At 39.4% G+C, this 13743-nt stretch overlaps 1 protein-coding gene across 1 annotated transcript in view; it reads right to left on the bottom strand.

Moving 5' to 3' along the window:
• Nucleotides 1-13743, bottom strand: part of Col19a1 (collagen type XIX alpha 1 chain) — a 409660-nt gene that overhangs the window by 395807 nt on the left and 110 nt on the right. The window contains exon 2 of the mRNA XM_008856281.2: nucleotides 761-887. Within this exon, the coding sequence (XP_008854503.1) occupies nucleotides 761-851 (91 nt within the window). The 5' untranslated portion in view covers nucleotides 852-887. The remainder of the gene's footprint in view (nucleotides 1-760; nucleotides 888-13743) is intronic.

The following is a 13743-nucleotide window of genomic DNA, read 5'->3' as shown; positions in this document are numbered from 1 at the left end:
TAAATTTAAGAATTGAAAAGAAATCTATGCATTTTATTTTAAAGGTCCCCTAAAGATATATTAACCTTTTGTTTCCCTCTGAGACACTACAATACTGATATATAATTAAACTGCATTGCTCTTTCTACTTGATATTCTATTTTTTACTTGTTCTTAATTAAGGGTAGATATCTTTGTTAATCCTAATTATTAATTTGTTTCTGTACATAAGACAAATAATTATTTTTTTAAGAAATATTTTGTCATTTTTATTTTTTGTTGTGTGAGTTTATTGCCTGCACAAATAAAAGTGCAATGCCTGAGGAGGTCAGAAGAGTGCATGGGATTCCCCTGAAACTGGAATTAGAGACAGTTATTGTCTGACATGTGGGTGCTAGGAATCAAACCTGGGTCCTCTGCAAGAGTAGCCAGTGCTCTTAACCACTGAACCATCACTCCAGCTCCTTGAACAAGTAATCCTTAAAGGGTAAAATATGAGGCACTATTACATATATGTATGCATAGATATACATGAATATAATAATATTTATAAATATCGATTACAGAAAGTAAAAGTTAGATAACATGCACATGAAGAATATAGAAGTTCATAATGACTATTGTGTGAAGGTCAGTGGTAGAAAACAGTGAATTCTTCATTCTGTGCAGTAGGTCTAATCTATAGCCGCTACTACCTTAATAATAATTTGTTGTAATCATTTTTTAATGATTTGGGGACTATAAGTAACACATCAGTTAGGGAGAGAGGTGACCCACATACCTGGCTTTTCCCTGACCGTCAAGCAAGTAGAAGTAGGAAGAAAGAACACCACCATCCAAGGCCACAGTTTCCAAGAGCCAGTGTGCCTCATTGTGCCTTGAAACCATGAGAACAAGTAGCCAGAGATCTGCAAGGCAGAAATATTCACGTTAAGATGCCTGTATTCTACTCCATCCCAACCACATCAACAAAGTGAAAACAACAGATTCCTATACCACATATAATTATACTATATTATGGTAGGGTACATGACCATCTAACATGCAATTGTACATATCAATATCCATGTTAATTTTGATGCAAGACCTTGGGAGATATTCCTAGATTACTTAAGAAAATATTATTTGTTTTTATTTTCTGTATATGAGTGGTTTGCCTGTCTGTTTGTGAGTGCACCCATGCATGTGGAAGCCAGAAAAGAGCATCAGATTACCTGGAACTAGAGTTACAGATGGTTGTTAGCTGCCTTGTGGGTCCTGGGAACTGAACCCAGATCCTCTGCAAGAGTGGCCAGGTCTCTTAATTGCTGAGCCACCATTTCTCCAGCCCCTAGATTATTTCTTAGTTACTGATGAAAGTTGACATCGCCTTTTATAACTTAAGATTTCCCAACTTTTCAATGATTTCAAAGGCATACCTCTTACAATGATGTGCTTTATTTATTTTTTAAATTGTGATTCAATATATTTAATGTAAAATTCACATTTTTTATCACTTTTAGGTGTACATGTCAGTGAGATTAAGTACAACTGCTGTGAAACCATCACCCTTACCCAACTCCACAATTCTTTTCAAGCCCTGTGCCTATTAAACCATGACTTTCCATCACATATCTGCAAAACTCTGATTCTGAGTCTCCTTTTCCCACTATACATTTGACTTCTGAAGGTACCTCATATAAACAGAATTCATTCCATCTTTGTCTTCTTGTGTCTTTATTTCAATAAGTATAATACTTTTGGTGCATGCATGCATGTGTGTGTGTGTGTGTGCGCACGCGTGTGTAGGCAAGATGTCAATCCCGGTATCACTTCTCAATAGTCATACACTTTGCCTTTTGTTTTATTCCTTGTTTGTTCGTTGAGACAGGGTCTCTGTGTAGCTGGCCTGGAACTCACTATGAAGACCAGACTCGCCTCGGTCTCATAGAGATCTGCCTGCCTCTGCCTCCTGAGTGCTGGGAGTGAAGGCATACGCCACCACACCCAGTCCACCCTGCTTTTTGAGACAGGGTCGGGCATTCAGCTGGAGTTCACTGACTAGGCTGTGCTGCTTGGCCAGCATGCTAGCCTCCTCAATGCTGACATGACAATCACACAGTACCATACGTAGTTTTTAAATTTGGTCTCTGGGCATTGAACTCAGGTCTTCACACTTGTACAGTAAGCACTTTACCAACTGAGCTATTTCCTAGCCTATAACAAAATGTTCCAAAAGTCCATCCATGTTTTAACACATGTCAGACTTTTCTCTTGTTTTTAGGTGGATGATACTTCATTTTGTTCCTGAGGAAGCACCATACTCTTTTCTTTCGTTTCATTTTTCATAATAGTTGTACCATTTTACAGTTCTAGTAGTACTAGAGTACAAGTATTCTGAGTTCTCCATATCCTCCATTACATTTGTTAACTTCATTTTTGATAGAAACTGCTGATGGGTATGAGATAGTAGCACACTTTGGTTTGGATATTCATTTTCCTGAGTATTAGTGATATTAACACCTTTTCATGTACTTACTGGCCATTTATATGTCTATTGTGGGGGCATGTCACTCAAATCCTTTCCCGATTTTTCAAACTCATTTATTTGTTGTTAAATTGTATATTTATGTATTATGAGAGTTGATATCTGTTTATGATTTGCAGATGTTCTCTTCCATTGCATGAGTTCTCAATTCAGTCTACTGACTGTGTCCTTTGACACAATATCTTTTAAAATAAAGTTTATTTTATTTATTTACTCATTAACCATACATTTGGTGTTATATAAAATGATTCATAAAATTTTTTATTTGTTTTTATTTATTTTTATGTGTATGACTCTTAGGTTTGTATGTGGTAAGTGCACCCATGCATAATGCCCACTGAGGCTAGATGAAGACACCTGATCGCCTGGAACTGGAGTTAGAACAGTCAACTGTTAGCCACCACGTAGGTGATGGGAACCATTTCTCAGTCTTTAGCAAGAACAGCCACTGCTCTTAACCACTGGACCATCTCTCCAATCCCAATGAATCATAATTTTAAATGCAATTTTATTATTCTTTTATTATTCACAATTCTGTTTTGAATTATATTTATATATTATGGCTTAATTCCTGTCAAATTTTATACAAACTATATTGTTACTGGATTGAATACAGCTACTAGAAAGATTACTGTACATATGTAATATTTTATTCTGTTTAAAAAGAAAATGGATATATGCAATGCCAGTGAGCCTGCATTTGACATCATATTTTGTAGTATTTTAAGCCTCATAATTGTTGTTCCGAATGTCCTTTTCCACTCTACAAGTATTTCAGTGGAAGATTCAGTAAATAAAATCTGTATGACCAAAAAGTTTAATATCATTTAAAATAGCTTTATCACAGTGAAGTAACTAAAAAGAAAATAACTTGCATACAAAAATGTAACGACTCCATCAGTATTTTTGCTATTATATTATCATTAGAATAGCAATTCAAGAGTTCTAAATACATAAATAAATGTTATGTTACTTATTTGGCCTCATTCACAGTATAATGAAGAGTCAAATGTGAACGAATTCAACACACAAATGTCTAACTCCTGTCAGCAAACTCTCTTTAGAGAAAACTAATTCCACTGTCTTTGGTATTCTACACACGCCAAATACTCTAAGATCAACATTTTAAAATTAATTCAAGATTTTAGATATTTTTGGATGAATAACTAGAGGCAACAACTGCAATACTTAAATTGTGTGTGTGTGTGTATCTAAATATCAAACAGCTGGTTTTGTGTCTTATTTTTAATTCTAGATCTAGACATAGTCCTGATCCTCAGATGACCTCGTGAGTTGATAACCTCTATTCTCTCAAGCCAGTTAGTCACTGTTAAAGATTTGAAGTATCACATATTGATCTAATTTTCAGGGTGATCTGTGGTTGCACTTTTAGCTGATGTGATTAGTTAATAAATTAACATTAAAATATAATAGTTCCTATAGTAGTTGACTTCCTGTCATACGTATGTTTTTCCATTTTTTAATAAGTGATGGATTTTTCTAAATCCTAATTCATTCATCTGTAAACCAGGAGCACCGGGATGCTACTTAATATATGGAAATTGTATACATGTAGCCTTGAACTGAGTGCTTTAAAGACACCTATGATCATAACCGCTGCAAAATAAATAGTCATATTTACACTTATATTGTTTCTTCAGCACAGGGTAATTTAATTTTTGAAAAACAGAAGTACTAAATTGTTGCAGAAATTCATTATAATCAAAACTTTGGCTCCTGTTACAGCAACAAAGAACTAGAGAGTTATAAAGTCTCAAGATATGAATTTAATCTTGATGTTTACCAACTATTTCTCTGAGCCACTTATAGGATGATCTTGGCTTTAACCTCATTTATCCAAAGTGTTTTAGGTATAAGATTATACGGTAGTTAATCAAATGTTCTGGTGATTGAACATTCAACCACTCCCCTGACATACCTCTCACCAAGATCAGAAAGAAATGAATACAAGAATCCTTTCACTGTCCTAATTCAGCTCCTCCTGGCATTACCAATGGCGAACGATCCACCTTCTTTGAACACTCGGATTAGATGTCCTACCTCACACTATCTGGAATTCCTCCCAAATATTTTGGATCTATTTTTCCTACTTGACTTCTTTCCTCTTCTCTCTTTCCTTCTTTCTTTTCAGTTGAATCCCTCATTCCCATCTTCTACTTCTTTATTCTGTTAGCATATATTTATTGTACAAAGAGATAGGCTTCTTTGACATTTTTGTGCAAGAATATCAAGAACATTGCACACACTCATGCCGCATTACTCTGTCTTGTCCCTCCCATTCCCTCTTTCTGTTTCTTCTGCTTCATCTTCCTTTCATTTCCTTACATGAAAGCCTTCAATCCAGTTTAATTGATGTTTGTGTAGGGTGGGGACAGGAATCTTGAGTCATTCTTCTATGTGGATAACTAGTTTTCTTGCCATCATTTTTTTTTTTTGAGACAGTCTTCCTGTAGCCCCTGCTAACCTAGAACTTGTGTAGACCAGGCTGGCCTCAACCAAGTACTGGGATCAAAGGTGTGTGCACCACACATTTTTAATTCCCAAGTACAACATGATTTCCTCATGTTCTTTATAGTCTCAATAATTATGAACATTTAATATGCTCAAACAAGAAAGCCACGCATTTTTTAAAAAGAAAGCCAAGGATTAATGAACTATAATCCAATTACTTAGAAAACCTGAATACTTTGGCTACACACCTCTCCAGCCTCATCTGATATGCTGTTCCTCCAATTCCCAGGCTCTCTTCAACCTCAAAGTTTTTGTGTATGCCCTCATTCTGAAATCATCTGGGTCCTGTTCACCCTCTTCTTCTCAATCTGAATGTTAATGAATGAAAGACCTGTTAATGAAGTGTCTTTGCCCATTATTCTAAGACTCCAACTGAAAGTGGGCTTACTCTCAATTTGCAATGCTATTTTAATATTTTTATAATTCTTAATGCACTTCAGGATTTAATATTTTAAAGGCTGTTATCACAAGCATTCCTTCTTCTGTGTTTCTAAAATGTATTCACAACTCGAAGTTCCTGCTCCTCAGATTCCAGTTAAGTGAAAATGTACTCTATTCATCTGGAAACATTGGAAAAAGTTTTTATCGAGGTCTCAAAATAAATCTTTGGATACATTTAAAAACATGTTTTCTAAGTTTTTTTAGTTCTTTTGGAGGTATAGGCTGGATTGGCCCCAACAAAATTGCCCTGGGGACCACAGCCCTCTGGCTCTCTGAGACTCTCTTTTTCTTGTTCCTCTCACTGTCCCCAGATACTCATTCATCTCAGGCTGCTGGCTACTGTCCTGGATGCACCATTAATTCCCGTCTTGGATTTCTTGATTCTTGGCTTTGCCCAAAAACCTCTCTATCAATTTTCTATCTTGTTTCCTCGGGTCTCAGCCAGGTAATTATCAAGATAGCTTTATAAATTAACCCAAGTCAATATTATCAAGACTTAATGGGTTGATCTTCCCAAAGAAAGTTAAAGTTTAAGACAAATCTCCAATGCCTCCCCAATTTAGTGACTAATATTGAGTCACAAGATAATATATACAAAGGCTGGGATCTCTTAAGACCCTCAAATTACCTTCTTGTAAGCCTGTGCAAAGATGTCTCACCACACATCCCTAATAAGGACATATTAACCCAGGCATAGTGCCACATACCTTTCATCCTTGCACTTGGGAGGTAGAGGCAGGCAGATCTCTGTTATGTGATTGAGGCCAGCCTGGTCTGTACAGTGAGTTCCAGGCCAGCTGTGGCTAAGGGGAGGACCTTTCTCAAAAAAAAAAAACCAAAAAAACAAAAAAGTATATAGAGAATATTGGTCCCATATGGTCTCATTTTCTAAAGTAGAATGTGCTTTATGTGTAGTATTTTAATATTCATGATACCTCAAAAGTAAACTGTGCCTTACAACTGGAGTTTGATCCTGGAACCCTAATGGTGGAAAGAGGAACGATGTAAATGCCCAGATTAAGTTTAGAATCAAACAGAGAGAGCTGTGTGAAAGAAACTGACCTCTTCCCTGGATCAAAGTTCATCCGTCATTTTTCCTTCCATTTCTTATGACATCTATAGCCTGATTATTCTCACCCATATATATGTGAACTGTCTATACGTTTACTTTGTGTCTATGGTGCCTGCAAGCAGTCACCTCTTGGCTACACTTGAGTGAAGGAAATTCCAAACAGAAGTTTGGTCTGAACATGGAGGCAAGTAATCATAAATTCAGGGGACCCCAGGATCTTGGGTACTCAGGACCTGGCTTAGAAGTTTATGTTTTGGAGGGCAAGTCCCTTAGTTCCATTGAAGCAGTGACATGTCCAGAGCAAGGCCACAGCAAGGTCTCCTGAAATGAAGGACTCCCAGCACAGAACCTCTTGCCTCTTATACTGAAGGCCTATCGGGTCCCCATTCCACAGATACAAAACATGAATGCTCAGAGAGTGAGCTCAGAGCCTTGGGTTCAAGTCCAGGTTTGCTTGATCAAAAGCTTTTGCTATTGTAACATGCCATTTACAAGCAGGGTTACAGAGCATATCTCTTAAATCCCTACATCTCACATTACTTCTTCCTAAATATTCAGTTCTTCTCTGTTAAGATCCTAACCAGAACCCATGCAGGTCCTATCCAGTATCACGTTGTGATTGTGAGTGTGCTTAGCACTGAGAGTCTTGAACAGACACCAGTGGACATAATAAAATTAACCCTCTAAAAATCCTTCAGTTAACCCACCTATAACCAATTTCTCATTGCCATGACAGCAAAAAGCTAATTAATTTCTGAAGGCCTGGTCCCTGACCTCTATTTCTTTTTTTTTTTTTTTCAAGCAGGGTTTCCCTGTAGCTCCAGCTGACCTGGAACTTAGTATGTTGACCTAGCTGGCCTTGAACTCACAGAGATCCACTTGACTCTACCTCCCGAATGCTGGCATTAAAGGCATGGGCATGCACTACCATGCCCAGGCTGACCTCTACTTCTAACCTATTATTCTTCCCACTTTTTGTCAACCAGATCAGTTTTGGATACTATTTGAGTAAGGAAATAAAAACCAAATCATTTATCCCTTAACTTCTTTAGATCATTTCTTAAAATCTGTAAAGCCACTATAAAACTAAAATACTTTAATTAAAACAGATAATTGAATATTTCCCTTGTACGTATATTTTATAATGTGCATTATATATTTGTGCACAGAAAATATGAAAAGCAAAGAAAGAACCATCAGAAACCTTCATATTTCATTATATTACTAAGATGACAGTCCTACTACATACCAGTCATTGGAGATATAGCAGTGAGTCAAATAAAATTTGCTGATGTCAGGGCTGGGGAGATGGCTCAGCAGTTAAGAGGTGCTTGTGCAGAGACTGGGGGTCTCAATTCCCAGTACCCATATCAGGTGGCTCACAACCACCTATAACTCTAATTCCAGGGGACTCAACACCCTCTGGCCTCTGTATCTATGTGGTGTGCATAAACTAATGCAAGCACACACATATACACAAAATAAAAATTTATTATTTAATTAACTAGTTAATTAAGAGTTTCTGGTGTCACTGTGATCCAGAAAAGTAAAATAAACACTTTATCTTTGCAAGATCGAGAACAGAAAGGAGAGGAAGTCAGAATAAGGAGATGAGTGATGGGGAAGTGGATGAAAAGATGAAATGATGGGTTTACTAGAGCTAATGTCCTGAAGTCTATCACTGCAAGACCTTGAGTAAATCAAACCTATCTTTGGAATATGAACATTTTTACTGTTATACTATTTAACACTTTACAATGTTCACTCTATATCTTTGAAATTCTGTATTAGATGAGGAGATGGCTTATTAGAGCCAGCGCCAAAATAGAAAACAACATGAAGAGGACAAGAGCGAGAAGAGAAAGAGGAGGAAACGGAAAAAGAATTCTGATTCATCTTCTGTAGGCTCTTAAATAAGACATACATTTTAATGTTCCAAAAAGTAGGTTTGAAAGTTTATGAAATAAAATAACTTAGAAAAAGTTCCAAATCCCTGAAATCCTAAAAATATATGTGCATCTAATTTATTGCTCAAAATCTTTGTTGTCAAGACATTTCATTTGTTCTAGTAAAGGATTTATTGTTTGAAGAAGAAAAGGTTGGGCTGACATGTCAGATGTCTGAAAAAAGCCACATTTTCAGAACATTCTTTATAGAGAGAATGTGGTGTAATAGGGTAGATGATAGATGTTTAAATCAAACTTCCTTGACTACTCCTCAGTGTGCCTATACATGACCCAAGCAGGAAAGCCTGCTTATGCTGTTATGAAGTGAGGAGAAAAGCCACATTTTCAGAACATTCTTTATAGAGAGAATGTGGTGTAATAGGGGAGATGATAGATGTTTAAATCAAACTTCCTTGACTACGCCTCAGTGTGCCTATACATAACCCAAGCAGGAAAGCCTGCTTATGCTGTTATGAAGTGAGGCATTGTGTAAATAAGCAAAACAACAGGTGTCACACATCTGTTCCTTTGTCAGTCTTGAGAATCTATTGTTCATGAGGAGAAAAAAGCCAGCTGAGAAGCTATCACACAGAGCTAAAATCCTAAGGAATAATCAAGTACAACTGTTTAGGTCTAGATGAGACATTAGTTTATAATCTTATCATTGATCTGATTAATGAAATTGAAATGTCTGAAGAGTAAATTTGCAAATTAAACAGGGTTTCTACCCTATTTAGATTGTGCAGAAACCACTTTACCTTCATATTTTAGTGACAAACATCATCGTTAAAGTAGGAACACAAACACAAGAAGTTTCAAAATCATCTTTAATTTCTCCTTTACTCCCTCTGCATAGCAGATCTGTAATGAAGTCTGACAAATCTACTTGTAAAACATGTCTTTTGAATCCATGAAAACTTTCTCTCCACAGAAAGTATTCACTCACTTTGTGGCCATTTTTAGTCTTGCAAATTGCAACAGATTCCTCACCAGACCCCTTTCTCCCCTCTTCCTTCCCCAGTTTCCATTTCCTAATTGCTGAAAATCGATTCCCTCTCCCTCTCCCCCTCCCTCCTGATTTGTTAGGTAGCACAGACTAACTTTAAGTTGGTGATCATCCTGTCTTAGCAGTCCTAGTGGAATACTGGGATTACAGTAAGTACTACCAGACATGGCTAAGAATTCAATTTCTAAAACAAATCCATCAGGTTGGGGCTTTCCTAAACATCTTCTGGTAGCTTTTATAGCCTATTCTGAAGCAAGGGATTCAAGGCTCTGTTACAGTGGAGTCTCATCTCACTAGCCCTATGTTGTGCTACCTGCTTTCCAAACAAATGACTCCTATTACGAATACCTCAAAAACCATGCATGACTTATTTCTTTTTTATGGGGGGAATTCTGGGAATCAAATGAGGGCCTTGTGCATGCCAAGTACACTCTACCTCTGAATCGCAACTCCAGCCTCTAAGCATGAACTTTTTTTTTTTAATCCTAATAGGCTGTCCCTCCAATATCTCACCATCTGGGAACTCCTATTCTTCCTTCACAAATGCCATGTCCTCTGTGAAACATGGGCATGCCATCCAGGACATGGTTCCTTCTCCACTGCCTTCTAAGCCCACAGAGTCCCACCATTCTCTCCTTCAATAGTCCATACTATACTGTAATAACTCACTTGTATTCTGTCTCCACTCTTTACCAAACCTCTTAACAAAAAACGAAAGACTGTATTTTCTTTAAGCCTGGCATTTAGGATGTAGCTATGCAATCAGTTTGTAGGTGGAATATGGTTTAAGGCATAATTTTAGACAAGAACTAAACAAATACTGAGAACTATTAGTGAGACCTGGACTACTTAACATTTGTAGAAGGATACATGTGAAATGAAGAATGGTGGGGAAATATAGAAACAACATTAAGGAAGTTTCAGTGAGTGTAGTTATTAAAAATAATTATTTGTCAACTGTGGTGGCACACACTTTTGATCCCAAAATTCAGGAGGCAGAGACAGGTTGATCTCTGTGAGACTGAAGTCATGCTGATCTACATAGAGAGTTCCAGGCCAGCTGGGGCTACAGGGAAACACTGTCTCAAAAATAATAGCAATAATAAGTAAATAGATAGATAGATAAATAAATAAATAAATAAATAAATAAACTCTATTGAAGTCAGTCTCTGCCTCCACAGAAAGCATATTCCCTGACTGCTAACATTTGTATGACTCTAAAACTGACTGATTCATTAGAATACTTCACAGTTCTATACAATTTCTCCTTTCATCTCAAAAGTAGTGTTCACTTCCCAGAGGCTCCACACCTCAGGTTCCATTTAGACATACTTAAACATCTCCCTCTCTCTTGACAATGTGTCTGCTTCACTGACATACTTCTTTGAGTGACAGTTGTCTTCACTAACTATTCAGATACCAGTATCGACTTCAACAACCACAGCTGCTCTACGCTGTTTTCAGATTATAACCTGATTCTGTTTTCATAGATATATTCTTGAGTGTGGTACAATGTTTCTTAGAGTTTCATATTGGTAAATGTGTATATTTTTCCTATTCATACACCTTGCCATCAGAATGGCTCTGTTGACTTTCTGGTACTATATTCTTACAATTGCAGGATTTTCTTTGATTTCTCACAAAGGGGAGGGAAGTTTCCAATTCACAACCTACACATGGATAACTGAGGCTTATGGATCTATTCTTGCATTCACTGTTCTTCGATCAAATTCCGTATACAATTTCCTTACCTGATTGTCTTACAGTTGGCGAACACCACCACAGCCTAAAGAGCCCACTGCCTCTCAGGCCCCTTTGGAGTCTCTCCTTGGCAGGTGTGATCTATTCTCCTCATCTTAGGTTTCAATCTAGCTTGGACTTTCTGTCTTATAGGCACAAGACCACTCACCCCGACTTTTAAGCCTTCACACATGCCATTCCCTCTGGCTGGAATGTCTTCCCTGCTTGCTCTCTTTCTCAGTATTCTCTGCCTGTTTGAGATCCTCATTCTCAACTTGGCCTGCCTCCAGTAATTCAACTCACCCCATTCATTCCATTCCCCCCACACCAGCATCTTTTCAGAGCTATCAGCATCTCTATAGCCCTAAATCTTATTTCTTATTTCTTATCCTTATTTCTCATTCATTATTTGAATTTCCACTTATGTTGCCAGTTAGTCACATTCCCATGTTTTTTTGTTTGTTTTTTAAAATCGAGATCTGTTTCTAGAACCATCCGCTCAGGACCCATTACCCATTTCTTCTGCCTCAGAAAATGAATTAAATTTTCAGCAGAATAGATTAAATTGCAGAATCAGAAAGAGATGGAAACGTTGCATTACTGGAGGATGATGCCATATGCTTCCGTCTATTTTGGAAGTTTTCTTGGATAACAATGTTTCAGATACAAACAGCCACATTGGACTTTCCTCTCTCCCTCTTGATATTCGTCTCCCCTGCCCACATGGAGCTTGCTCTCCACTTTTATTGCCACAACTTTTCTCCCAAGGATGTCTCACTTGGGTTTCTTTTCTTTTTTTTTTTTTTTTTTTTTGAGACAGGTTCTCCCTGTAGCCCCAGCTGGCACTCACCATGTAGACCAGGCTAGCCTTGAACTCACAGAGATCCTCCTGCCTCTGCCTTCCAAGTGCTGGAATTAAAGGTGTATGCCACCACTCCCGGCTCACTTGGGTTTCTTAACGCTTTGAGAAATCAGCCTAGTATAAACCTCACAGAAGCACCTCCCAGTTTCTTGCTACATTTTCTCTTATGTAGTGAATGTGTTTGCGACCTCTGCAGGCTACTTCCTCTTTCTGCCCTAAAGAATTACTCCTATCAGAAAATTTTGTCCGACCTTCTCAGGGCTGGACCTTTGCATTTTGTACCATGAAAACACGTAGGCGTCCCAGTTCCTTTTTACAGATTCATAGTGAAAAGCTCTCTAACTAGAAAAGGCCTTGAAGGCTTTGCTCACCTACCAGATAAGAGATCCTGAAAGATCGCCTTCATCAGCAAGGGTCTCTCTCACTTCATAAAGGACATTAGTTCTAGATTTGTGTAGGACTGTTGGGTGTCCTTCGTTAGCAAGCTTTCTAGGGCACTGGGAGGGTGTAGGCAGATGTAAATTCCCCACAACCTCACTTTTATTTGCTCCTCAGACCTCTTCAAGGAGAAGTTGAGACTAAATAGTCTCAAAATTGGGGGTGGGTTGTGAGCTGGTATCACATTTATTCCCATTACCCTCTATTTCCCAGCCACAAGCTGGGTCTCACATCACCCACAGCTGCAATTCCGTTATATTAAATATATGACTTTTCAGTATTTGGGTCCTATCCCTTTGGTTCCCAAGGCCACTGTCCCCAGACCCACAAAGCGTTCCCCTTTGCCTCCCATGCAGTGGAGCCCCTTTGGGTCACTTGCGCACCGGGTCGCCGGGTTCCAGCCCCCCCGCCCGCCACCCCCTCCCTCCCGTGACCTACACCCTTGGGTTTAGCTTCCTCGTCCGCCAGCTTTAAACGAGGTAGAGTGCGGGGTGGAGCACTTGGTTCCAGGCCAACAAACTTCTTCGGGACCGGGTCCGTGCGGCACTGCCTCCCTCCTCCCGACTGCTGTGGAGGAGGTGGCGGCCGTATTCCCGCAGCGCTGGCGGAGGCGGAGCGGCGTCCTCCAGCGCCGGGACCCGGACGTCCCCGCCGCCGCGGCAGTGAGGACGGCGGGGACGGCGGTGGCGCACGCTGCAGGGCGAGGGAGGCGCAGGGAGCAGCAGCTCCGGCGTCGGGATCCCGCGCGCGTCGCAGTGGGTAGCTCGGGCCGGGGACTAGCTCTGAGCTCCGGCGCTTGCCCGCACAGCAGCATCCTAGCTACAGCCCGCAGGAACTCTGAGCTGCGTCTGTGCCTTGACCCCTGGGAACCTTCTTCCGTATTTCATGTCGCTTCCCCGCATCAGCATCGCTCACTGTTCTGCTTTCCAAACCCACCCAGAAAACCCACCCAGAACTCAAGTGGAACGCACAAGCCTGCGTGGCGTGGACACACGAACACGAACTACATAGCGTATTCTAGGTAGCGTAGGAAACGCGTGGGGTCTCCTCGGCTCCGCGTGGGAATGCGTAACTGCAGGTGGGCAGATTTATCCCCGAAACACAGGCACATGGCAGCACCTTTTGGATATTTTCTTGAAAAGCAAATGCAGGCAAATGACCAGAGAAACATGAGCAAAAGACACAGCCCCGGCATGTGTG

The sequence above is a fragment of the Nannospalax galili genome, unplaced genomic scaffold, assembly GCF_000622305.1.
Source record: "Nannospalax galili isolate Female #2095 unplaced genomic scaffold, S.galili_v1.0 scaffold206, whole genome shotgun sequence".
Lineage (NCBI taxonomy): Eukaryota > Metazoa > Chordata > Mammalia > Rodentia > Spalacidae > Nannospalax > Nannospalax galili.
This window is presented reverse-complemented; position numbering and strand designations above follow the sequence as displayed.